The 27377-nt window shown below is 47.2% G+C and overlaps 1 protein-coding gene across 2 annotated transcripts in view; it reads left to right on the top strand.

The window, feature by feature from the left end:
- Nucleotides 1–27377, top strand: part of FTSJ3 (FtsJ RNA 2'-O-methyltransferase 3) — a 183874-nt gene that overhangs the window by 10071 nt on the left and 146426 nt on the right. For both annotated transcript variants that reach the window (XM_085651369.1, XM_085651368.1), the window contains exons 2-8: nucleotides 15013–15208; nucleotides 15880–15985; nucleotides 16113–16159; nucleotides 17524–17603; nucleotides 18557–18656; nucleotides 23037–23231; nucleotides 23635–23750. In XM_085651369.1, coding sequence (XP_085507495.1) covers nucleotides 15142–15208; nucleotides 15880–15985; nucleotides 16113–16159; nucleotides 17524–17603; nucleotides 18557–18656; nucleotides 23037–23231; nucleotides 23635–23750 — 711 coding nt within the window. In that variant the 5' untranslated portion in view covers nucleotides 15013–15141. The remainder of the gene's footprint in view (nucleotides 1–15012; nucleotides 15209–15879; nucleotides 15986–16112; nucleotides 16160–17523; nucleotides 17604–18556; nucleotides 18657–23036; nucleotides 23232–23634; nucleotides 23751–27377) is intronic.

Raw genomic sequence — 27377 nt, 5'->3', positions numbered from 1 at the left:
AGAACTAAAGATCCGACTGCCCTGGAAACTGAACTTCAACAGGCAGAGCAGGCACACAAGCAACACCCGACTCTCCTGTTATAAAGAAAGGTCACTGCCCTTAGAGGCAATATCTATGCTACATGCACCAACAGGGCTGAACTCGTGCTTTTGCAACTTAAACGCATGACCTACCATCACCTTGAGACCCCCACGGGTGAGTAGTGCGCTTTATAAACCCCTGATTGATTGATTAAATGTACATCTCATAGTTCGGATGTATACAGGTAATCAAAATGAATGTTCTACCTACACTACTATATCTCTCCCAAGGACTTCCAGTTGAATTGGATCAGTGTTTTCTTCCAGTGTTAAAATCCTTGATTTTCCATTTTATTTGGCATGTTTAGTGGGCTTGCCTCCCATACAGAAATCTGTCTGCCAAAAAGTGCTGGTGGACTAGCACTGCCAGACTTTGAGCTTTACCACCAAGCGGCCCAATTGAGCGTAATAGCTGAACGGTCAGCTCGGGAGTCCGATAAACACTGGCTCCATATGGACCGAGTGGTGTCGGGCAGATGTATATGGTACCTCCTTTGGAAACCCAAGACAGACCGTCCGCCAAATGTGTAGCTCAGTCCCCAGAATAGAACTACTTTACGAGTCTGGGATGCGGTTACCAGACGGTCGGGGTGGACGACCTTTCCCTCCCCCTATACTCCGATCCACTTTAACCTAGCATTCTCCCAGCTTTACACTCTGGCTCTTTTGATGCGTTGAGGGAGGTAGGATGTCTTACGGTTTCCGACCTTTTCCATAACTGGGACATCCAAACATTTGAGAACTGTCGGAGACTTTCAACTACCAGCAACGGAACACTTCCACTACACCCAACTCTAACACTGGGTCCTCCACCCTGAGATGCAGGAAGCCGCCACTAGAGACCTTCAACTCATTGAACAATTTGCTTGAAGAGGAGTTGACTCAAAGGGGTGCATCTCCTTCCTATACTCTTACTCGCAACACTCCGTTCCCCATAGCCACGACACAAGGCTTTTTGGGAGGACATAATGGGCAACCCGCTGTGAGAGGCGCAGTGGAGAGGGCTCTGCAAAGACATATCTCGGTTCAACCACTCTATGGGAATTAGGGAGGCCCATTACAAGGTTGTCTATGATCGTTACCTTTTATCGCACCAAGTTACAGAAGATATTCCCTACTACCTCAGTTCTCTGCTGGCTGGGATACGGGCTTTTAGCCAAATCTGGTGGGACTGCCCAACGATCCGCCTGTTCCGGGCAGAAATACTTGCCCAGATTAAAGACATCCTGGGCTATCTTTTACCAGATACTTTGGGGTTTCTACTCCTGGATCTTAGGGATGACTCCTTTAAATATCAAACCGTGGGAGATTGCTCCATACTATGGCTGTGCCTTGGGGCGGCAAAGATGGCAATACCTACGCCTGGAAAAAGGAGGCCCCATCCCTAACGCAGTGGTGCGCTAGATTTTGGCAGGCCCTTACGATGGAGCTTATGGCAGATATCTTCACCGATAACTTTGAGAATTTTGAATATACCTGGGGGCCACTGGTGAGGTACCTCTCTAGGGGTCTGCCGCTGATACAATGGCACTCCACCTCTTTAAATTTTAAAGAATTGACAATTCTGGTGTCTCACCATAACATTACCATCTCTAGATCTTATTCCCACACCACACTTGCCTTGTATGCACGGACTGTTTATCCTGCGCACAGTTTGTTTGTGGGAGGAGGGGCAGGGGTAGAGGGTATAGGATAGCAGGTACGCTTAGGTTATAGTCACTGCAATGTAAAACACTTGTTTAAGAATTACGAAAGTGAGAACCCCGAGAATCGTAGCAACTGAACCTGTAAATAGCTGCCACATACCATGTGATGGAGACTACACGTGACAATGCTGTGATGTACTTTTGAAAACTAATAAAGTTTTGACAAAAAAGAAAAGAAGCAGATAAGATTTCCCAAGTACTTGACTTTAGGAACGCATTGATTTTTAAAGACCTGTTGAAACAAAGTGTACAAATATGATACTCTTAAAAATCCCCAAACATTAATTTTATTAACTTGCTGAAGTGTTTCACCTTAGTACATCAGGTTACATCAGTGCATCGAGAAGTACTTTTGTTAAAGTGATAGTTAAAAATAAAAAGGACTTATAAACATTCATGCATCCTCTCACCTTGACAACAAGGTGTTGAGCTGGTTTCGATCTTTCTTGGCTGGCCGTCGACAAACGGTCTGGGCCTCCTCTAGTTCCGCCGAGATGCCGTCACTCGGTGTCGGAGTCCCACAGGGCTCAGTGCTGAGCCCGACTCTCTTTAACATCTTTATGACCCCTCTGGCGGCACTGGCGGAATCTTTCGGGGCCCAGATCGTTTCCTATGCCGATGATACCCAGCTCCTCTTTACCTGCGGGAAAGGAGCAGATTTTGACGGAGAGAGTATCCGGGGTTGCCTTGGGGCTGTTTTTAATTGGTTCCAGCTTAACAGCCTCAAGTGCAACTCGGATAAATCGGAGGTACTCTTCTTCAGATGCAGATCGGACCCAGATTGGCAGGAATGGTGGCCTGCTAATATGTTTCCCCCTGCGGGCTCTTCCCAGCTAGCCAAGAACCTGGGGATTAAGATCGATAATGGTCTGACGCTGAGATCCCAGATTCTTGGTCTTACTGGTACCTGTTTCGGCCTCCTCCGGATGCTCCGCAAGTTTCTTCCTATGCTCCCGAGGGATCACAGGAAGATAACGGTCCAGGCTATAATCTGCTCGAGAATGGATTATTCGAATATCCTTTATCTCGGCCTGCCTGAGTATCTGTTGCAACGACTGCAGGTGGTCCAGAATTCGGCAGCACGGGCCATCTTTGGATTACCCGGCCGAGCTAGAACTTCGGGCCTCCTGCAGTCACTCCATTGGCTGCCCATCCGGAAGCGGATAGTCTTTAAGGCCTTGACCTTGGCCCATAAAGCTCTACATGCTTCAGGAGCAAAATATCTCCAAAAAAGGCTAGCTTTTTACCATCCTGCAAGGTCCCTGAGGTCGGAGTCTTTGTTTCTCGCCGTGGTCCCTCGCATAAAAAGGGCACGTATAGGAGGTCGATCTTTCAGACTGCTGGCTCCGCAGCTTTGGAATACTTTACCAGTGACACTGTGCAGTACCTCCAATCTGTTGGCGTTTAGGAAGGGCCTAAAAACCTGGCTTTTTACTCTTTAGATATCAGCCTTGATTGTTAGTTTAGGGACTCGTCATTTTTCTGCTTTTTCTTTTCCGTTATGTTGTGGTACAGGTTTGCAATAAAGTGCCGGGACACTCTTTGAGTAGCCGTGCGCTATACAAGACAAATATAACATAACATAACATAACAACAGCGCCAACGGTGAACTAAGAAGCAAGTCAGTTGTCGTGTGCACCCTCTCGGGAGCCTGTGTTGCTGTTACACAACACCACTATAGTTTATTAAATCATACCGAATAGAAGATTTTGTACAGTGCACATCCTGAACTCTCAAGGTTCTCTTGTGTGGTAAAAGAGGGAAAGTGAATTAAACCAATTGCCTAGACTCTCACAGTTTTTATGGTTTTAAATTTTGCAATTTTACATCATTTAATTCAGTAAGCAAGTTATTTTCTTTTCACACTTCACTCTCCCACGGCAATGTCAGCAAGCAGGAAAGGCTTACCTCAAGGTGTGGTAGAGAGATAGCAAACTCCCATAGAGCATAATACAGTATTGCTAATTCTAGAATTGGAAGAGGATGTGGCCTATTGACTAGAGCGGCCATCCTTGAAGCTGGGGAACCAGGTTTAGGTCTCTGCAGGGACGCTGAGCATCCTGTGATTCTGGGCAAACCATTTAATTTCCCCATGCTTATCAAAAATGAATCAGTCTGTCTGTAACGCAACAGTGCTCATGTAAAGCGCTCTGATACCTTTGGGTCGAGTTTGTGCTATGTAAAACTCCCCCCAAAAACTGCTATGGAGACTGAGGGCTTAATTTAGATGGCAAGATGGAATGAACCCCTCAAAATAACACCATGACTCGCTGACCACACCACGTACCTTTTTTGCTTCCCTTGCGCCCCATTAGACATGCCCTCCAACCCTCCTGGCCCACCAAAACCCCACCCCACGTGCTGGTATCAATAGGGCCCTCGAGCACACCACAGACCATTCTTTTCAGCCCATGGGAATGGTTTGTGAGCACCCATGCAGCAGTACATAAAGCAGGAATCATGGTTTGGATATTGTCTGGGTTCATTTGTCGAACTTTCAGCTCAACCCAGGGTAGCTGTGGCTCTGAGCGGCAAGGCCCGTCCAAAGGCACACATGCAAAGCATTTAAACAGCCCCAAAGCAGTTGAAGAAGAAGTGAACAAGACGCCAAAGCAATCTGACACCAATTTATAAAAATAGATTGTATTTTTATGTCTTTTTAGACACCGCAACATAAAAGATCCACTGGAGGGTTCTGTAGCTGTAGAATTCGCAAGGTATAGTAAATCGGATTATTTCGCGCAACCCAAACAAGCATTTGCAAATTCAACAAATTTGACACTTAGAAACTTTTTCACCAAAAGTTTGGTTTGTTGGAATGCAGTCACTTGGTCACTTTAGGTGACCAAATTCAGTAGTGAGCCAGTCAGGGGGACCAGCAAGGCCCTCCGAGACAGTTACCTCAGTTGGTGAATCAGCCCATAGTGAGCCCAGGTACTTTTATCCATAGAAGGGCTTTCCTATGAAAGTGGTCCAGATGAAAATGGTTAAAGATTCTGAAGATGCTCCAAGGATGCTGTGGATGCGATGCAGTTGATGGGGGGGGGGGGGGGGGTCTTGTTGCGACTACTCCTCGATCAACAAGGGGGTAAAGCACTCCTGTCACAGTGTCGACATCCCTCAAAGTCCTCTTGGTGCTGGCAGAAGGCCAGTCGCCGCTGAACTACTGGTTGCCCAGTGTAGTGATCACATACCAATCCTTCCTGAGTCGATAACTCATCCTCTGGGGGTCCCAGCTGCACCTCAAGAACACTCCCGGGCTCTTTGTGCGTCAGGTGATGGTCCCTGGGCCAGCTTGGTGGCGGTTTGGAGACTATGGGCTACCAACTTGCCTCTTGCAGGCTTCTGAGCTGTGTCTCTGTGAACAGAAGGCCAGCTCACTTACCCTTGGAGTCTCTTGGCTATGGCTGGGCTCTGGAGATGGTTTTTCCTCATGCAGGCACAGCCCCTTTCCTTTGGTAGCCAGCAGGTGCAATCCATGCCAGTGCAGCCTTTCCTAGCTGTTTCTACAGGGCAGCACAGCAGTTCTCCTTCAGTCCTTCTTCCAGTCCACTCAAAATCTGAGTTCAGCATGGTGGTGGTGCACTACTTCTGCTTAGAAACTGCTCTCAGGGCATGGTGCGGTTGCTAGCCAATTGGCTACTGGGAGCCATATTAAACCAGTGCCCCTGGGGCGCAACGGGCGTTTGCGCCCGCTTTGCACGTGCCCAGGGCACTTTGGTATTATAGAAGGGGCCACAGGCGCTTGTGTGGCTCCTTCTGTAATACCGATAGCGCTGGCGCACATGAATCTCCTGTGATATCTTCAGAGGGCGTTCTGTCATTTTTATGGGGTGCGTGCCCATGCAAATGAAGGAATCCCTGTGCCGCTGCGCCGTATTACAGATGCGGGGACAGAGGCAAAGAAGCTCTCAGGAGGCATACTGACAGTGCACCACCTAAAAGGTGGTGCACTGTCAGTGCGCCCCCTGATGGCAGCCCTCTGGTTGGGGTGGGGGAGGCGTCCCATGGTCTCCCCAGACATCCCCTTGCAGGCGTGTGCAGTCACTCACTCCACCCGCCTGCCAGGGGATCTCTATTCCCCCTTCAAAGTGCAGACGGGTTGCTGCCTGCACTGTGAAACCACGGAGCGGCTTCAAAGCAGCTGCTCCATTTTTCACATGAATGGCCTGCCCCCAGGGCACCGTGAGTCGTGGCTGGCCCCAAGGCACCGCATTAATCACAATCCGGCACATTTTCCTTTTATTATACTTTAATGATGATGGCTAGCCAAGCGGCGCACACTCTATACTGGTATAGTCAAAAGCAAGTCATATTTTATGTCCATGTGTTCAGTCGGTGCTCAGGAGGAGATAGAGCCACCTAATCTTCCTCAACAGGAAAATAAACTTTTCAAAATTACTCCATGCACTCAAAATCACAAATGAGTATAGTAATCTGTAAGAAAGTCCAGTGTCTTTTATTTTGACATCCATGTTTCTTTGTAATTGTTATCCGTTGTACATATCATTTCTTGTCATCAATACAGGTCTTTGCCAATACAGCTCCTTGTTAACACGTTTCATCTGTTTACATACAAGACTTAATCAGGGCATATCAATGATCACTATCATCCTTATTAATATGAAGAATTATAATCTCATTGCGATGCGTCAAGGAGCAACCATACCAGTGGGAGTACTCTACCCACCGATTCGCGGAATGGCAGATTAAGCCCTACAATACTCCTCATGTTTGAACTGGTGAAAGTTTGATACTCTGATGCGCCACAATGAGATTATAATTCTTCATATTAATAAGGATGTTAGTGATCATTGATATGCCCTGATGAGGTCTTGTTGTATGTAAACAGACGAAACGTGTTGGCAAGGAGCTGTATTGGCAAAGAGCTGTATTGATGACCAGGAATGATATGTACACCGGATAACAATTATAAAGAAACCTGGATGTCAAAATAAAAGACATTGGACTTTCTTACAGATTACTATACTCGGGTGATTTTGAGTGCTTGGAGTAATTTTGAACTTTTTCCTTAATTGTTCCGGGTGCACCTTTTATAAGGTGTGCCCAGCACAATTAAGGACAAATGCGCCACACGTAAAATACGGCCCTCTGTGCCCTCCCACCTGATGACCACTTCCTGCGAAGTGTGGCAGCTGGGCATCCTAGGATTGGCCATTATGCCCACTTAAAAAGTGACATTACCCCTCTCTCGCCATACAGAGCTCCGGAGTCCAACCCAGAGTTATGGCTACCACGGGGTCTACACGTCCCTGGAAAACTATTCAACAGCTGATATCCCCTCCCCTGTCCCAAGTGCCAGCCTGTCTGCCTAAGCAAGGGAGAAGACCCGCCCCCAAGACCCATTTGCCTTTCAAAGGCAGCTTCTCCTTTCAAGTTCGCTTTTGGGACTACACCTGTGTGACATCCTGCAGGAGGGAGGTGACTCTTCCTTCCAGAGCAGGTCCCTATTGTATCCTTTCCTGGGAGTTGTTCGCTCGTCCTCCTCAGGAGGGCAGAAAGTTGTCTCGACTACAGTACTCCGTGTGCAGTCAGTATGGGGACAGGGGACTGAAGGAAACAAAGTGGCATCTTTGCTAAAGTTGCTTAATGAAGAGTGTTACACTAATTTCAACCTGAGAATCAAGTTGGGCTTAATGTAACAATTTGTTTGATACCTTGGATGACCCACTTTGGTCGCACCATTCCTGATTTAGCTCACCCGAGGGGTTCGCTTGTAACTCTGCACTCGCCAATTGGGCGACCAAGCTTTTTCATAGTAAAAACGCCAGTTTACCAATTTTACTAGCAGACTATGTAAAATACATGTTCTGCTGATGAGATATGCTGCACCGTGCCTTAGGACTCGCTAGGCCTGCCATTGGGGTGACTTACACATATACGGGGGGAGTCTTGCTTTGCCATTGCATTAAATGGCAAAGTCTGGCCAGCAGTTAAACTACTCTTCCAAACTGCAAATGGCGGGCAGGGAGTCTCGTTTTACTCGTGTCCCACCCAGGGTGGCACAACAAGTGCTGCAATCCCTGGGGGGACCCTCTAGCGTGCATGCACATTGTACCACTTACTAGGGACTTGCAGGTAAGCTAGCTCAACCAATTGGGTAGTAGCCAATTCAACATCATTTTAGTGGTAAGGCTATAAGCACTGGTTAGCTGACTTCAGTGCACTCTGAGTAAAAAAAAAAACAGCTACACCAGTCCAAAAAAATGGTGGTGACCATACAAAGAGGCATTTCCTTACACCAATTGTTTCACTTTTATTTTACCTCATTTGTTTACTTTGTGTGCCTGGATTTGTGTGAGAATGTTTCAAACTATTGTAGCATCAGTGGGCCTCGTTACTAGTGTCCCAGTGCCAGGGTCTTCATCCCGATTCCAGGGTCTTCATCCCGGGGTGGGAAATTAACCAGGGTTAGAATCTCCTTGGAAATGAGGATTTGATGTTTAAACCACTACTCGAGAAGACTGTAGGGTTTATACTTGCCTTGTAATTCCCGCTTTTACTGGCCCATGGTAATTCCTGGAGGGTCACAGCAAAGCCTTGTGTGGCTTGGCACTCCGCTGTGCATGTGGCTTTGTCGTGTCAATCCTAGGGAGTGGTTCATGTATACTAGCTTTGGCAGTCATAGGCTGGTCGGCCGTGTGACTGAATTGCTTGGTGGGAATGTTCATTCTAGCGGACAGTCGTGGGTGGGTGTGTTTGTGTGTGTTTAGGTATCAGCCCTCAGCGGGTGGTGCAGAGGTGAGTACCTGCTCTGTGACATCTATGCCATATTGAATGTGTGAGTAGTGCTGTGTATAATGTGTCCTGTTGTGTATTAGTCCAGTCCAAGTCGAGTGCAATACATACATTAAAGGACCCTAATGTAATTGTGAGAAAGCCTGGACTCGGTCTGTAATGCTTGCATAGGGCAAGTGCAGAAGAAACGGGGTTGGTGTTGGTGGCTGCCCTCTCCCTTCTTCCTTCAGCTGTTATTTGAGGGCATGAGAAGGATTTGTCTCATGGGTTCTCTTGTGGTTTTGTGTCCTGTATGTGTTTGTACTATTGGAACCAAAAAGCATCATGTGAGAGTTAACTAATGTGATACTTCCTAGTATGTTAGTCTTGCATGATCTGCAAACGGTGTGCTCTATATTCAGTGTGCTTTAGTTCATTGGCTCCCAGGTAGCTGACGGGACATCAGCCCTCTCGTATGAGGAAATGGCATCTCTGTGAGGTATTGAGCCCCAACATTCATTCAGGCTTCACGGAGACATTTGTCGTGTAACATGTTCTGTGCATGTATAGTGAATCTGTTTACAATATTCCAGGGTGCTGTAACTTCTCTACCAAAAGTTATTTCGCAGATAAGAGAGCTATAGTTGTTTCCTGTGTAAACTGAATTCCGTGGTGAGGATGGTCTGTCCAACATGTCTCGTTGGAGCTGTGAGTCTTTTGTGGGTGTCTGAGCTGCAGTGACATGCTAGGGTTATCAGGATTGACACATGAAACTAATTGCAATACACCTAGAGCATTTTGTAGTCTTTCGATACACCTATTCTGTATGCACGCGTTGACGCACCTCACCAGCTGCTTACATTCATGGCACCGTTACATCTAGTCAGTCCCTGAACATTAGTATGTATCGTGGTATTTTGTACTCTTGTGACATCAAATTAACAGGTATGTTGTGTGCATATGTTCGGTTCCAGGGTGAGTGTCATTGTGTTTAGGAGTGAGCTACCAGCCGTGAGGCTTTGGAGCTCTGCTGCGCACCCATCAGTGCTGTTGTTGCTCTGTCTGTTGGGGGTTGTACATTTCAGAGTACCATGAATGTCATCTATGTGAGAAAACTGCTAAATTGGTGCAATGTGATTGATTCATCCAAATGTTGGCAGCTGTGGTTTGTAAGTTTGCCATAGTGCATGAATGAATTGGAATTTGTGCAGCACAGAGATACCCTAAGGCGTCTAGTCGCTGAAGGCTTTGACAGCTAATTTTGCAAAAACCAAGTCTTAATTGTGTTCCTTAACAGAGAATAGCCGCATATGTGCCTGCTGGGTAGATGTAGAAGGTTCTGGGCTTTGTGCCTAAGTAGGCGAAAGATTAGCCCTTTGCCTACTGAGCTGGCAAGCATGGAGGAATGAAGACAGCAAGAAAGAGTACCTCAGGAAAATGTATGTCTGACACAAGAGGTGCTCCTAAGATTGAGTTCACAATGAGTGATGCAGAGAGCCTTAACGTCAAATGTTTCTGTATAGGAAACCAGTAAAGCAGGTGCAAATGTTATTTTATGGAACCACAAGCAGTAATTTTTAACCAAAGCCTGTCGGCCGCATTTTTAACAATTTGTAGACTGTTGATCCCAAAGCAAGGGAAGCAGAGGTAGAGCAGGTTTGCACAATTCAGACGAGCGGGAACTAGAGCCTGTATCCCCATCTTACGGGATGGGATGGATAAGAAGGGAAGAATTTTCAAACAAACAAGTGGCAGCTATTTTGTTGATATGTGAAATAAAGGCCGTTTTGTAAAATGGGGCACCCAGTGTCCTAACTGTACGGACTTGCATTGGTACAGGGTCCAATTCGGTGGCAGCAGTTGGGAGACCGGAAAGGGTTTGATTGTCGAAGATCTGGATCTCCGTTTTCTCACCATAACATTTAAGACCATTTAAACACATCCAGTTTGCAGTTATACAGCTACAGAAGTTGGTTGGGGAGGTAGCAATGCCTTGTGATGAAGATAACTTGTGCATCATTCGTGTAACAAGTGATACAGAACCCATGGAGTCGTACCTGCTCAGCCGTCATGGCTATATATATATATATATATATATATATCTCATACAGGGTGGGGCTAAATAATGACAAATAAGAAGAAGGTATTCCCCAATGTATTTTTAGGCCCAAGAGGGGGGAAGACAAATATAAAGGATTGCTACCTCTTTACCGACCTATATTTCTTTTATTCTATGGTGAACACTCTCAAAAAATCATAATGAACAAGCTTACATCAGTGATAACCCATAAATACAATGTCTACACATAGTTATTTCTTTTTTTCATCTTCGTTTTTATTTATTTAATAGACAAAGATTTTTTTGTATCAAAAGTGATTATAAATATTTCATTTGTCTGTTATTTTTTGTTATGATTCAACAGTATGATAGAGACAAATATGTGCAATTAAACAAAAATATAAAACATATCAATAAACATTAATACAAATCACAATACTGTGACACATAGTTTTGCCCCTCGGTCGTCCGGCTCGAAGCTTCGAGCCGGACGACCAAGGGATAAGATCGCGCTGCTTTTGAAAATTCAAGAATCACCTAAAATTTAAAGACTCTCGACTTAACTGCGATATACATTACTGCCACCTCAAGTCTCCTGGAGAGTAGGACAACAAAATTCTTTCTTCTCTCCACACTATTTACGAAGATATACCTCCATTTCGAAGTACCTCACCTTGGAGATACCCCAGTAAGGCTAGTCAACGCCTTTTGACTCTGATAATCTATACTTGTTTTAGATATTACTAACAGAAGATCCAATTCTACTTCAGCACTATCTTTGAGGAAACTGATAGGAGCCTAACGGTTTGAAAATACGATCTGGTGTATCTGTAGCAGGATACAGTCCCCTCGTTTGTGCACAGGATATTTTGTTCTTCAGTGGTCCTGATGAAGGTGATTTTAATTTATCTCTCACCGAAACGTACGTAGACCAGCTTCCCCACAACTGGACAACAAACTGTATCTGGACTCACTTAGATCAAATAAGAAGAAGAAACTAAGTCTGTTGCTTTAACCTCTACAGCGAAACTCTGAGAGAAGTTTAGAACAATCCATAATAACTGACTCTTCCAGTTGTGTACTTTTATTGGTTTTTTTCTCTATATTGATTTGTTTGTGGTATGACTGTTAGTATGCAAGATTAGTATGCAAGATGTGAATGTAGAGATTTAATTTGCCTACCGAGGGGCAAAACTATGTGTCACAGTATTGTGATTTGTATTAATGTTTATTGATATATTTTATATTTTTGTTTAATTGCACATATTTGTCTCTATCATACTGTTGAATCATAACAAAAAATAATAGACAAATGAAATATTTATAATCACTTTTGATACAAAAAAATCTTTGTCTATTAAATAAATAAAAACGAAGATGAAAAAAAGAAATAACTATGTGTAGACATTGTATTTATGGGTTATTACTGATGTAAGCTTGTTCATTATGATTTTTTGAGAGTGTTCACCATAGAATAAAAGAAATATAGGTCGGTAAAGAGGGGGCTAAATAATGAACCTTCACCCACTCATTGAATGGAAAAATATTGAGACTGCAAAGGTGGGCAACTCTCTGGCTTCAGTCACTTGGAGAGCATTGATACTGTTTATGGCTAGCTTTACTGTGCTGAACTCCGCAAGTCCTGAAAGGAGCACCGAGTGAGAAACCACGTCAAATGCACAGAGAAGGCTAACCAGTTTTTGGACCAGCAAGTTACCTTGTTGATCTAGAATTCTTCTGATTTCATCAGTCCCGGGCAGCAAGGTCGTTTCAAAGCCATGCGCTGGTCAGAGGCAGGCCGGAGAGTTGTCCAGGACATTCTTGTTTGCCAGATAGGTGGATAACTAGGCATTTACTGCCTTCGCTACGATTTTGACTGGTAATGGAAGCAATGAGATGGGTGAAAAGTTGAATGGCTAGCAAGTATCACTTAAAGATTTCTTTAGCAATGGGATACTTGTAGCTTTTCCCCCAGGTGCTGGGGACAGTTGCAGCTGTAAGGGATTTATCGGAAGTAGCAGTGAGGCTAGAGATGGTCTGGCGTACTAGCAACTGAAAAATTTTAGGAGGACAAGGGTGGAAAGGAGATTTAGATTTTATTTTGTTGACCTGCTGATTAACTTGATCCTCAGTTGAGGAACATGTATTCAAAGAGGATCTAGATACTACAGAAAGCTCTTTTAAAGATGAACCATATCTGCTATTACTGGGAAAATGAGCACTTGTTAATAATGTTATAACTGAAAAATGCAGCAAGTTAATCGCAAATTAAGAAGGTGCAATTGTAGTGTCGGTCACTTTAGGATTTGTTACGTTATGTGTATTTGTAAAGTACATTATTACTCACGACTGTATCCTGGCAGTCAGTAGGTGTGTGTTACTCGCCCTGCCTATGGCAGGTTAATTGAAAAACCAGGTCTTCAGCTTCTTGCGGAATTAAAGAAGAGGAGGAGGAGACACAGAGACACTGATGTAAAGTGGGAGGCAGTTCCAGATTTCAAGAGCGATGCAAGAGAACACCCGTCCTCCTGGTCTGGTTCTGTGTATGCATCGGATGTACGTTAGGAGTCGAGCGTAGGTGTCTGGGTAGTTGCTGGAAGGCAATGAAACTTTTCAGGCAGGTGGGGCCTAAGTTGTGTAGTGCCTTGAATGTGTGTGAGGAGTCTGAATTGAGCGCGTACTGTATCGGAAGCCAGTGGTGCTCCTTTAGGTGTATTGTGGTGTGATGCGAGTTCTGCATGGGAGGTTGAGGATCAGTCTGGCTGCCAAGGTCTGAATGGTTTGAGTTGCTTGGTAATCCCAGCGTAGAGGATGTTCCCCTAGTCCAACTTACTGGTTACTTCTGCATGAGTAACAATTTTTTTGGTCTTGCGTGGGAGCCATTTGAAGATCTTCCTCAGCATCTTCAGGGAGCAGAAGCAGGATGCAGTGATGGCGTTGACTTGAGCGTTCATGTCCAGTATGCTGTCTGATTATTCCAAGGTTCCTGGCATGGGTGCTGGGTGTGGATCCTTGGTGGGTAAGGTGTTCCTGCCGAAGATCACGAATTCTGTCTTGTTGATGTTGAGCTTGAAACAGTTGTCTTTCTTCTTCTGTAGTGGGGCCTTTGGTGAAAGTGTGGTGGGGGCAGAGGGCAGATGGGGTGGAGTGGGTGGGCTTCATTGTAGCAGCGATTTTGACAGTGGTGATGGCGAGCCACAAGATGGGTGTTCGTTCTTCAGCCATGATGGGAAGTTTAGTTGCAACGGGGTCTCGGCGAGGGTCGAAATGGCTTTACACGGAGGTGATTTTGTTACAGAAGAGATTGTTGCACAGAGCTTGTGAGGGTATGATGTTGCCGGTGATGGCAGGAGCCGGCGTGAAATCTTTGATAGAAAACAGTTCCTCGCTACTGCTAGTGGATTTGTTTATGCGATCTGCAAGAGCTGTGCTGGCGGTAGCGTCTTAGGACTGATTTGAAGATGCCTTTACCTTTGATGTCTTGACCACTTCTCCATTTGCGCTTCAGTTGCTTGCAGTGGCGTTATGTCCATCTGAGTTCCTCTGTGTTGCGCTTGATGGGAGCCAGGGCGTCTGTGCATGCGGTGATGCAGCTGTTGAGGGTTGTTGATGGCTTATGTCTAGTTACTGGTATGTTCGGGCAAGTGTATGGAGCGGGCAGAATCCTACCACTTTCTGCGATGCTTTTCCAGCTGCAACAGGTGGTTCTGGTGGTGGGAGGTCTGTGATGGTGCAGAATGTGTATGCTGAAACTGACATGGGCGTGGTCTGTCCAGGTCATGGTTGCTGGCTTGTTGACTGTGATGTTGATTGAGGAGATCATCGGGTCCAATAGGTGTCTGACTGCGCCAGCTGATGGTCTCTATCAAGTTCCAACAATCAGTAATGCCTAGCCCAGCACTTATCGACATAGTTCCACGATGGTCCAGTACACGAAAGTACCAACTTTCCCTTATGCGATAGTACATTTGAAGATGCGAGTTTGTCACTGCTGAATAAAACGTCTCAAAAATAAGTGTACTCAAACATTGTTTTTGTAGAGTGAAACACTACATCTGGAGCTGAAAACTGGTTTGTGTTCTACAAAAATGCCTCCGCGTGTTCAATTATTTTTCCCTGGAATTGTGACATTCGTACTTATACTTGAGTGTAAATGCCCAGTCCTGAGGTCCAAATATATCCTTTTATATTGTGCATGAGTGTAAATGCTCAGCCCTGAGGTCAAAAAATATATTTTTATATCGTGCACGAGTGTTGATGTGCAACCCTGAGGTCCAAAAATATCCTTTTATGTCAGCGAGTGTAACCAATGGGCAATGCTTTTGTGCATTTGGGATCTCTAACTTATTGGGGCTAGCGAGCTGTATGGGACGGATTTCAGATCTCGTCTCTGGGCCTCCAGCTAATGTCTCTATTTCCTCTTCAAAGGTAACTAAGGAGAGCGCTCTGTGCAGACAGAGGGTGGACAGACAGTAGTGAAGGAGAACTCTTCCCATAGCCTACTCTTCCCATAACCTGCTCCTCCAATCACGCAGGCAGCAGTACTGACCTGCAGCCATGGGCAAGAAGGGCAAGATTGGCAAGAGCCGGAAGGACAAGTTCTATCATTTGGCCAAGGAGACTGGTGGGTAAAGCTATCCAAACTCTCTGGTGTTTGATTTCTTTTAAGGCCAATGTGCAATGGGTTGAGTGTGGTTTGTTCATCTCTTGTGGCCTCTTGTATCTTCCTGTTATCTGGATTCTTGAGTCTCGCTCCCTTTGAGTCTCACGTCACTGACCTTTTTCTGGCACTCCTCTTTGAGCCTCATTCCCTTCTCCTCTGTGCCTCTTGCTCTCTGTCCTTCGTTCCTCTGGCTCATGCAGTATTGTTTTGCATCTCTTTGACTTTTCTATAGGTCTATGCGTGTCTCTCACTTCCTTTCTCTTTTGTTCTAAATGTTCTGTAGTTTTCATTCTTAATCATTCTCCCCGTCTCACTTCTTGATTTTCTCAAATTGTTTTCTTACTCTGCTTTTCTTCTTTTTCTTTACATTCTTTCTTTGCTTCTTTCTCACTCTTCCAACCCCCTTCTCTCCCATTCTCTCTGAGACTCTTTTCTGACTTTTAGTGACTTTCCTCCATTTCCCTTTTTGTTTCTGAGTAGTACTGTCTGTTTCTTTCTGTCTTTTGTCTTGGTCTTGACAACTCTCATCCTTTGTTTCATTTTCTGTTGTCCCGCCCTCTTGTACCTCCATTATCTCTTTCGTAGTCTGTTGCTTTGCTCTTGGTCTCAGTCTTGTCTCCTTCCTTCTCCAGGGTACCGCTCTCGCTCCTCCTTTAAGCTGATACAGCTGAACCGGAAGTTCCAATTCCTTCAGAAGGCCCGTGCACTGGTGGACCTGTGCGCAGCTCCCGGGGGCTGGTGAGTACTCCTGCCAGCTTTGACGACCAGTTTCTGCATACCGTTTGAGACAAACTTCTACGTTTGAATAAAAAATAACCAATCCATTCCTATTAGAACTGTAATGAGTTTCTTTCTGTTTTTTTAGGCTGCAAGTGGCTTCTAAATTCATGCCAATGTCCAGCCTGATTATTGGTGAGTTAACAGAACAAGCGCAGTTTCAAAAGAGTCTTGTACAATGAAGACCCCAAAGTCCAGAGAGAGGCAATCTTTCAGGAGTACATGGGAGCATTGACCATACTTTGAGTTGGATAGGTCTTATGGAGCAGCTCCTGTAAGAACCACATAAAGCGAAAGAAAGGCACCCTGTGTGCAGGAAAGAAGAAACAGGATATTTAAGCCTCGATAGTGGGTGAGGGGTCCATGGAGATATTAAAGATCGAGGGAGAGGGTGATCTCTAAACTTTGTGGAGGGATCTGCAGTTGATAGTAGCTGCTTCCTGTGACCCCATGAACTCTACACCAGGGGTCTCCAACCTTTTCTGTACTGAGAACTACTAATGTTCAATGAAGCGCATTGAGAGCTACTAATGTTCAATGAAACGCATTGAGAGCTACTAATGTTCAATGAAGCGCATTGAGAGCTACTAATGTTATTAATGATGTATAATTTCATTTTTTTATTTGTTTAATAATTCAACCAAGCAAAAGATTTTCTAATTTAATAATCTGGGTTGCACACGGGGGACCTACTCGTAGGTAGCTGGAAAGCTACAGGAGCTCACGAGCCACTGGTTTCAAACCCCTGCACTACACTGACCCCCCTTGAGCCACTTGTTAAGGATGTGTGCCTTGTTCAGATAGTCTTTTTATAGCAATTTGACCGTTGGATAATTCTATTAGCCAAGCTCTTGCGTGCAGTGGTTTATGGTAAAACAGGCCTTCTTTAAGAAGTACTCCTCTGCGGTGCCTGCTTGTTCCATCCTCAGGCCAAATTATAGGCCAGAGAGTACCGTTGATGCCGTGCACAGCGCCCCCAGTAGCATCCTTAGGGGGGAAAGGCTGATAAATGAAAGTGTGTGGAAGGAGGCGCACAGTGTGGGGGTCCCCTGCAGTATCCTCCTCGGTTTAGGGGCTGACGTGTACCCCTATACAGTTCAGTATTTGTTGGGTCGGTCAGGACAGGGCAGCCCAATCCAGCTGGATCATTCTTGGAGAGAAGCCCTGAGCCAGCTGGTGGGCTGTAGGAGATGCACAGGGATTGTGCATCATGGAACAAATACTAGTAACTTTACTCTAAAAGAAGACTGAAGGAAATGTCTGCAACCAGCTAATGAGTCAGGGATGGGGGAATGTACAGGGGGGCAGGACAGCAGTAAAGTCTACAGCATCCTCTACAGAGGGGAGCCAACAGAGGCATTGAAAGTGGTACCCAGGGAGAGCCGGGCAGGGCCGGGCAGAACAAATACCAGGCAGAGTGGACGCTGCAGGGGATTGTGCAGTCAGTAGACTGGAGAGCTGACTGGTTTCTAACCACTCTTGTTTTTCCCCTCTTGCAGGAGTTGACTTGGTCACTATCAAGTCCATCCCCAATGTGGTGACGCTGCAGGAAGACATCACAACTGAGAAATGCCGACAGGTATTGGTAGTGCCCTGGCAGTGGAGGGGAGCGCATGTTGCTCACGGGCAGCAGGGATTCTAATTTTTAAGCAGTGGTCCCATGTCATGCGACACCATCTGCAGGTCATGTCTCGCTACAGAACTTAGCGCTATAAGTTCAGAGTAAAAACGAAAAAAGTGGAATTACAAGTCTCTGAATGCAAAGTGCTCCTTGCTCAAAATTATGGAGTGGCTGAAGTTGTCATGCGTCATTGCATCACTTAGCAGGACTGCCCATCCAATGTTGTGGGTGCGTCCCTCCTCAAACTCTATAACCCCCACCTCCAACGCAAATTTCACTCCGCAGCAGAGAGGAAATGGCACATTTGCTTCTCACTTGTGTTTGCCTTGGCTCCAGGATTATGGAAGGCTTGATAACCTTCAGCCCGTAGGTTTCTTTGGGCAAAGTGATCCCCAGTTAATCCCTCATTCACCTGTGTCCCAATTTGTGAACCTTGGGGTGCATTTCTTTCTCATTGTCTCTGAAAAGTGCTAGTGTTAATGTCTCACTTCCCTAGTACCTTCTGTCTTAGTGTTCTTTGAGAGAAGCTGTTTGTACTTCAGATGGGTTCCTGAGGGGGCTCCTGTTAAGGACTGAACTACAGAGGGCTTGATCTCGAAAAAGGCCTGAGATGAGGTATTTTAGGCTCCCTATTCACCTAGAACATTAAAACATACTCACTTAGGTGCAAATTGCATATCAGATTTGCTTAGCATAACTTTTTGTTAAAAATGAACAGTTTTCTCTTGAGTGTAAAACACTTTAAACCATTTGCAAAATAGCCTGCAGTCTCCAGTTACTGTAACAGATGCACTGTCCTTTCTGTTGGAGAACTTCCCCCTCATGTTTGAGACTAGGGTCCGAATCTTTTTGTCATGTTAAAGTAGCGGCTGTGATCCTTGTGGGTGCCTCACATGTCCCTGTCTTTCCAGGCGTTGCGAAAGGCTCTCCAGACTTGGAAGGCAGATGTGGTATTAAACGACGGCGCTCCCAACGTTGGCGCCAGCTGGGTGCACGATGCATATTCACAAGGTGACTTCTTGATTTACCTCTGATTGTCCTGTCCCTTTACTATTTGGGTCTACCTAGGCCCTTCTTGTTTTTTCATCTCATGCACGTTTGATCTACTAGCATTGTTTAGTTATGGTTTTAATCAGATAAGGTTGAGTTTTTTTTAAAGTCTGCATGAACAGAAAGGATTGTATATGCTTCTGTAATTTAGCTCTGGAAGCATCACGCCAGCATGTCCAACGCGGAAAGAAAAAGCAATTTTACACATTAATAATCTGGATAACTTGAATCCATTGCATTACATCACTAAAATCACACACACGTTCTGCTAATCTGATTGGTCAGTATGCCTGCAAAGTCGTCATCTGAGGGTAACAATGAATCTGACATAACTGTGTCTACTCTGGTAGCACCCGCCATCTTCGTGGTATGACTCGTTCTGGTCAGTATATCGTCTAGCGTGGCATTAAAATGACCTCGTGACCTCTTTACTGCCTGTAGTATCAATGGCTTGGATGTACTTCTATGTATAGACGTAACTTGGGGACACCTTTTGTGAGTCCCATAGACTGGGAGAGAAAGCACACAGGGAAAGAGCTAGGTTTTTGCAGAGGGTGAGGGCAGCAATAGTGAGTCTGAACTTTGCTCTCCATCTTGGGACTGGTCATGTGGTAGCTGTGCTGTGGCTGAGCTTTAACAGAATCCTGGTGAAGTGTTGTCTGCCCACGGTATCAGTAAATTAAAATACATGGAAAATAATGTGCGGAAAATGGCACATCAGACATTGGAATGGAAGAAAAAAAGGAGACTTGTGATTTTTTGTTCTCGTGTTTGTTTTTGGTTGAAATTTTTTTAGTTCATGTGGAATGAGAAAATATCCCTGTATTCAGACCATCTTGAAGATGGTGTGTGAGACGGGAGGTTCTGTCCCAGCGGTGGGTTTCTGATCTTATTCCTGTTTTCTGGTTAAGACAAATAGCCCGTCTCCATCATGTTCACAGCAGGTTCCCCCGAACACCTGGTCCTTTAAGCAGATGCGCTGCCTGTGAGCAGGGACCAGGTGCCCTGTTACAATCCATGCGCTGCCTGGGAGCAGGGACCGGGTGCCCTGTTACAAACCATGCGCTGCCTGTGAGCAGGGACCGGGTGCCCTGTTACAATCCATGCGCTGCCTGGGAGCAGGGACCAGGTGCCCTGTTACAAACCATGCGCTGCCTGTGAGCAGGGACCGGGTGCCCTGTTACAATCCATGCGTTGCCTGTGAGAAGGGACCGGGTGCCCTGTTACAAACCATGCACTGCCTGTGAGTAGGGACCAGGTGCCCTGTTACAAACTATGCGCTGCCTGTGAGCAGGGACCGGGTGCCCTGTTACAAACTATGCGCTGCCTGTGAGCAGGGACCGGGTGCCCTGTTACAAACCATGTGCTGCCTGTGAGCAGGGACCAGGTGCCCTATTACAAACCATGCACTGCCTGTGAGCAGGGACCGGGTGCCCTGTTACAATCCATGCGCTGCCTGGGAGCAGGGACCAGGTGCCCTGTTACAAACCATGCGCTGCCTGTGAGCAGGGACTGGGTGCCCTGTTACAATCCATGCGCTGCCTGGGAGCAGGGACCAGGTGCCCTGTTACAAACCATGCGCTGCCTGTGAGCAGGGACCGGGTGCCCTGTTACAATCCATGCGTTGCCTGTGAGAAGGGACCGGGTGCCCTGTTACAAACCATGCACTGCCTGTGAGTAGGGACCAGGTGCCCTGTTACAAACTATGCGCTGCCTGTGAGCAGGGACCGGGTGCCCTATTACAAACCATGCACTGCCTGTGAGCAGGGACCGGGTGCCCTGTTACAATCCATGCGCTGCCTGGGAGCAGGGACCAGGTGCCCTGTTACAAACCATGCGCTGCCTGTGAGCAGGGACTGGGTGCCCTGTTACAATCCATGCGCTGCCTGGGAGCAGGGACCAGGTGCCCTGTTACAAACCATGCGCTGCCTGTGAGCAGGGACCGGGTGCCCTGTTACAATCCATGCGTTGCCTGTGAGCAGGGACCGGGTGCCCTGTTACAATCCATGCGCTGCCTGGGAGCAGGGACCAGGTGCCCTGTTACAAACCATGCGCTGCCTGTGAGCAGGGACCGGGTGCCCTGTTACAATCCATGCGCTGCCTGGGAGCAGGGACCAGGTGCCCTGTTACAAACCATGCGCTGCCTGTGAGCAGGGACCGGGTGCCCTGTTACAATCCATGCATTGCCTGTGAGAAGGGACCGGGTGCCCTGTTACAAACCATGCACTGCCTGTGAGTAGGGACCAGGTGCCCTGTTACAAACGATGCGCTGCCTGTGAGCAGGGACCGGGTGCCCTGTTACAAACTATGCGCTGCCTGTGAGCAGGGACCGGGTGCCCTGTTACAAACCATGCGCTGCCTGTGAGCAGGGACCAGGTGCCCTATTACAAACCATGCACTGCCTGGGAGCAGGGACCGGGTGCCCTGTTACAATCCATGCGCTGCCTGGGAGCAGGGACCAGGTGCCCTGTTACAAACCATGCGCTGCCTGTGAGCAGGGACTGGGTGCCCTGTTACAATCCATGCGCTGCCTGGGAGCAGGGACCAGGTGCCCTGTTACAAACCATGCGCTGCCTGTGAGCAGGGACCGGGTGCCCTGTTACAATCCATGCGTTGCCTGTGAGAAGGGACCGGGTGCCCTGTTACAAACCATGCACTGCCTGTGAGTAGGGACCAGGTGCCCTGTTACAAACTATGCGCTGCCTGTGAGCAGGGACCGGGTGCCCTGTTACAAACTATGCGCTGCCTGTGAGCAGGGACCGGGTGCCCTGTTACAAACCATGCGCTGCCTGTGAGCAGGGACCAGGTGCCCTATTACAAACCATGCACTGCCTGTGAGCAGGGACCGGGTGCCCTGTTACAATCCATGCGCTGCCTGGGAGCAGGGACCAGGTGCCCTGTTACAAACCATGCGCTGCCTGTGAGCAGGGACTGGGTGCCCTGTTACAATCCATGCGCTGCCTGGGAGCAGGGACCAGGTGCCCTGTTACAAACCATGCGCTGCCTGTGAGCAGGGACCGGGTGCCCTGTTACAATCCATGCGTTGCCTGTGAGCAGGGACCAGGTGCCCTGTTACAAACCATGCGCTGCCTGTGAGCAGGGACCAGGTGCCCTGTTACAAACCATGCGCTGCCTGTGAGCCTGGGCACAGACTCGGTAATCCTTTTTAACTGGACACAGACTCTAGGTAATCCTTTTTACCTGGGCACAGTCTTATGGCCTGTATACCTGGGCAGGCGATCATGTAGGCATAGGTAGCTGAACACAGACTACCAGGCAGTTTTTCTTTTTTTACTCGACATAGACTACCAAGTAGTTCTATTAACTGGACACCCACATTGCTCACTAGCCTCAGTAACTGAGCACACAGACTCGCTGGCAGTCCCATGTTACTGGTCTCTGTGAGTTCTGAGTAACCCTGTATAACCTGCCCAGACTCGACAGCCTACAGATGACCTCTTATTGGATTAGTCCATCGTTGTATGGAAGGTGCCTTTTTTCCGGCTAAAAGCTTCATGGAGTGTTTTAGTGTCTACTCAGAAACTTGGTCTCAAACCCACTGAGTTGTCCAGTTTTTCCCAGAGATAGAGACATTGGGACTTTAGGGGCTGGCGTAGAGCACTTCTGGCAGAGTGTATCCTTTTGGCTGGTATATCTGTTTCATTTACAAATTGTTTAGTATCGGATAAAATCCATCCAGTGTCATCTAATTTTCACTATGCATTATCATTTTCTCTTTCCCTTGTTACAGACTTGATAATAAATGTTCTTTCTCTGGTATGTCCTCACATTAGCTGTACATGTAGTTTATTGTGTTATAGTATCAGACTGTATTTGAGTTTGCCACCTTTTCTGCCTCCAGAATAAGTCTTGAAATGCTCAATCTTGCTTTCTGGAGAGCCACGTGGCTAAAGTGTCACTTAGCAATTCTTTTGAAGTGTACCATCATTGTGGCCTCTGGACACAAGTCGTTAACAGTATCCACACTGAATACTGTCCAGTGACCACCGACTAGTCCAGGAGTCAAAGAAAAGGCTTCTTGTACTCCCTCTATTAATGCTTGCCTCTTTTAATAATCGTCATACTGCGGATCCCTTGCTCTGTGCTGACCCTGTCCGTCTGCATATGTGTACTGGCCACCCTTGCAAGTATCGCTCCGCTTTCACCCCCGCATCCGAAGCCTCACTTTGTGGTCACCTGTTGCTCCGCTCCTCCTCCTGCTGCCTCCTCTGAATTGCTTCTCTCACCTGAGTGTGCTTTCCCTCGTGCTTTCTTGAGCCTTCATCCCCTGATTGATGTGCCCTCTGCTTCAGTTTGCTGACCACCTCTGCCTCTCTGCAGCTAACCTGACCCTCATGGCCCTGCGCTGCGCCACCGAATGTCTCAATAAAGGAGGATGGTTCATTACCAAAGTCTTCCGCTCCAAGGACTACCAGCCGCTGCTCTGGATCTTCCAGCAGTTCTTCAGGAAGGTGCAGGCCACCAAGCCGCAGGCCTCCAGGAATGAGTCTGCCGAGATCTTCGTCGTCTGCCAGGGTAAGTGTTTTGAGGCATTGATCGTTGTGGGTGAGTGGACTGGTCACTGGGAGGGCAAACAGTACATTCATGGCATACGTTTTCTGACTCAGCAGACATGTCAGAGCAGAACCTGACAGTCCCTCCCTCAGGGCTCTATTCTCCAGCAACACTCAAAGCGCCGGCCAGCAGAGGTCGCTGTAAGAAAAGTTATTGATTCACAATGGGCGGGCATTTCAGCAGCACATCCTGCCCTGCCCAGAACAGGTGGCATTGTAGGAGCAGCAGGTGGCTGGCCTGTTTTAGAAGAAGTCCCAGTCCTGACCAGCAGGTGTCGCTCTTAAGGAACTGAACTGCTTCTCTCTCTCCACTACTAGTGTTTACTAATCGTCACCCCACTTGGGTAATTTCTTTTGATTTGCAGGTTATCTGGCACCTGACAAAATTGACTCCAAATTCTTTGACTCAAAATATGCTTTTAAGGAGGTGGAAATCCAGGCAAAAACTGTGAGCGACTTGCTCAGTACCAAGAAGCCAAAGGTAAGACCATTCTGTCCTGGTGTTGTGTGTCTGGAGATGTGTGCACATGGGTGGGGAGGGCCTTGGTAAAGGGATTATCTGGCAGGCAAGGCACCCCCATAATAATGCTTGGCCCCTTAAATGTAACTTGCAGCAGGCCAGCATTTGCATTCAGAACAAAGTCTTTGCTCAAGTTAACATTTTGTTGACCCCTGAGTATGTTCAACATGCAGGCAAACATTGAAGACCCACACTGTATTGACAAACGTGAAAGTATTTCATCTCAACTCTTCTTTTTATAGCGTGACTGTCATTATTTCAACTTCTCCTTCCTATAAACACTCCTCACCCCACCATTTATTTTTTAGATCACTAGATCGGTCGTCAATCGTTCTCGCCTTAGTACTGTATAGTAGACTAAAGGTGGTATAAGTAGTTTACAAGCAAACAATGACCTCATGTGCCGCACTTGACACTAAAGTTAATAGATTGACAAAGCAAACTCCACCCTGGCACTAGGAAACTGACTTGGGGCACCCGCAAAGTGGCAGTAATGTTGGGACACTGGCATGGACATTTCCACCCTTACGCAGGGACATTAGGACACCAGGATAGTGAAACTAAGATGGTGAAATTTGGGCACAGTACTAGAATGTGGCACGACATGGAGACATTAACGGGGGCTGGGGGCGGCACTCGCGTACTGACGGATGGGGGAATACTAGGACACTGATAATGCAACTGGGACTAGTACACTGACACAGATGCACCAACAGGGACATGAGGAGTTTGACACAGTGATGATGACACTGGACTGCTGACCTGGATCATGCACGTCAACTCTAGGACAATGACAGGGGCACTAACGCTGACACACAGACATTGGCACCGCTGCAGTCACAAGATGGCGCTGCCACTGGGACACAGATCCACTAGAATGCTGATGAAGGGCACTGGCGTTGATGGTAGGATGATGGCATGGGGCACTTACACTGAGAGGCATGTCATGGAGCTGTATGACACAGACCGTAAGATATGACTCCGCAGCACAACACTAGGGCAGTGAGAACTCCGGGACACTCACTCAAGGGAAATGAAAGGGGAGGATTCAACACCAGGGTACTGACATTTGGAGAGTAAAATATGTTACTGACTAGGGGCTAATGGCACAAGAACACTGACCTGGGGACACTGACCTGGAGACACTGACCTGGAGACACTGACCTGGAGACACTGACCTGGAGACACTGACCTGGAGACACTGACCTGGAGACACTGACCTGGAGACACTGACCTGGAGACACTGACCTGGAGACACTGACATGGAGACACTGACATGGAGACACTGACATGGAGACACTGACATGGAGACACTGACATGGAGACACTGACATGGAGACACTGACATGGAGACACTGACATGGAGACACTGACATGGAGACACTGACATGGAGACACTGACATGGAGACACTGACATGGAGACACTGACATGGAGACACTGACATGGAGACACTGACATGGAGACACTGACCTGGGGACACTGACCTGGGGACACTGACCTGGGGACACTGACCTGGGGACACTGACCTGGGGACACTGACCTGGGGACACTGACCTGGGGACACTGACCTGGGGACACTGACCTGGAGACACTGACCTGGAGACACTGACCTTTGGACACAGACGTGCGTCTTCTGTTGGCCCTCGTCTCAGCAGTCCGCTCCAGCCCAGTCTTGGTTGAGGGACTGGGGGTTGATAACTTGCACCACAGCAGTGATTCCCCGGGCTCGTCTTCACCGAAAGCCTCTCCTCAATCAAGCCCTGGAGTCTTTGAGGTGTTCTTCTCTGGTGGCACCGGATATTCAGAAATCCCTCAGGGGTTCTGCACTTAAGCCTTACAATGAGAACTGGGGCTCCTTTGTTAAATGGTGTTTCGCTCGTGAGATGCATCTGGTTGCTGGGGATATTTTCAAGATTCTTGAGTTCCTGAGGGATGGCCCCCGCTACTCTCCCTGCTCAAGGGGCAGCTATCCGTGCCTGCAGGGGGTTGGGAGGTTCTTTGTAGGGTATTGCTCCTTTGGTGGTTCGGTTGTTGCAGAGTTTTCGGTTCTGTCAGCCGCTGTCTCCAATGATTGTTCCTTCCTAGTACTTGCCAAATGTCCTTCACTCCAGTTGTTCCCTTTTGAACCTTTGATGGAGGTCATTTGGCATGGTGATCTGCGAAGATTGCTCTTCTGGTGGCCATTACTTCAGCCGCTGGTTGGGGGAATTGGGGGGTTTGCTGATTTCCTGTCCCTATTTACAATTTCTGCCGGATAAGGTGATTCTGACGTTGGATCCAGTCTTTGTCCCTGCTTTTTTTTTAAAGTTCCATTTGCAGCAGGTGGTTGTTCTTCCTGATTTTTCCGGGGAGATTGATGGCCGGGATCCCTTCGTTTTGGATTTTTGAAGGGCTCTTCAGGTTTACCTGCAACACGCTCAAGAGTTTCGCCTTTTCTTTGCTCTCTTTGTGTCTTTTGATGGGGTGGCTAAAGGGAAAAAGGTGTCCACTTCAACTATTAGTAGATGAGTGTGTCTGGCTGTTTGTCAGTCTTCTAAGTCTCTGGAGCTGGTTCCTCCGGCTCGGGTTCAAGGCCTTTCCCCTGGATCTCTATCCACTTCCTGGGCCATGTCTGCATAAGTTTCTATCCCCATACATTTGTAGGGCTCCTACTGGGCAGTCCCATTACACTTTTATCAAGCATTATCGGCTGGACGTCTTGCATGCTTCTATGGATAATTTTGCTGTCGGTGTTACGAAGGCTGCTCTGTGTTGAGCTTGATTTAATGCATCTTGAGTTGTTCATAAGTTTTTGCTTCTTGTGTTAAGGCTTGTGAAGTCCTAACTGTGGTAATGAGTAGGACTAGGGGATCCGATGAGGGGGTGAGGTAGTTATTTACTGGTAAGGTCGTTGTCGTCCTGTCCCCTCCCTCCCTCTATTGTGTCTGGTCTTTTTACCAGCAGGCATGGAGACTGGAGGAGGGGCTTGTATAAAAACATGTAAAACAGACTAGCGTGTTTAAAGCCTGTTGGGAGGTGGGGCCGCCTCATAGTAATGACTGGGACGAGGAGGACCTATGAGGGTAATGAAGATTACCGGTAAGTAATAACACATGTTCCAGCAGTAAAATCCCTAAATTATCATTTTTAATGTGGAAAGACAAGTAGACCCATTGGCCAGTTGCAAGCTAGCACCCCAGCCCTGCTAACCTCTGAATGGGACCACTAAGGTTGGCACTGTACATTACATCCAATTTAATGGTTAAATCAAATTTAATGTCACTGGTGGGCAAAGGCGCCACTTTATTTGTCCAAGGTTTCCAGTGCTGTTTTACTGATGTACACCTGGCTTGTCCTGCAGACAACTTTCTGCCTTCCTAGGGAGACGTGCCAGCGACTCACAGGACACAATAGGGGCCTGCATGGGAAGACGGATGTTACCTCCTTCCTGCAGGAAGCCACACGGGTCTTAGCCCAAAAGGCAAGCGTTAAAGGAGTAGCTGCCTTTTAAAGGGCAAATGGGTAACACCTGGGAGAGGGGTGCTCTATTACTTAGGCAGAAAGGCTGGCACTGGCGCCAGGAGACGAGAAGCCAATTTTCAAACTT

Source organism: Triturus cristatus, chromosome 4_1 (assembly GCF_964204655.1).
Source record: "Triturus cristatus chromosome 4_1, aTriCri1.1, whole genome shotgun sequence".
Lineage (NCBI taxonomy): Eukaryota > Metazoa > Chordata > Amphibia > Caudata > Salamandridae > Triturus > Triturus cristatus.
The sequence above is the reverse complement of the archived record's forward strand: the minus strand, read 5'-3'. Positions and strand labels throughout refer to the sequence as shown.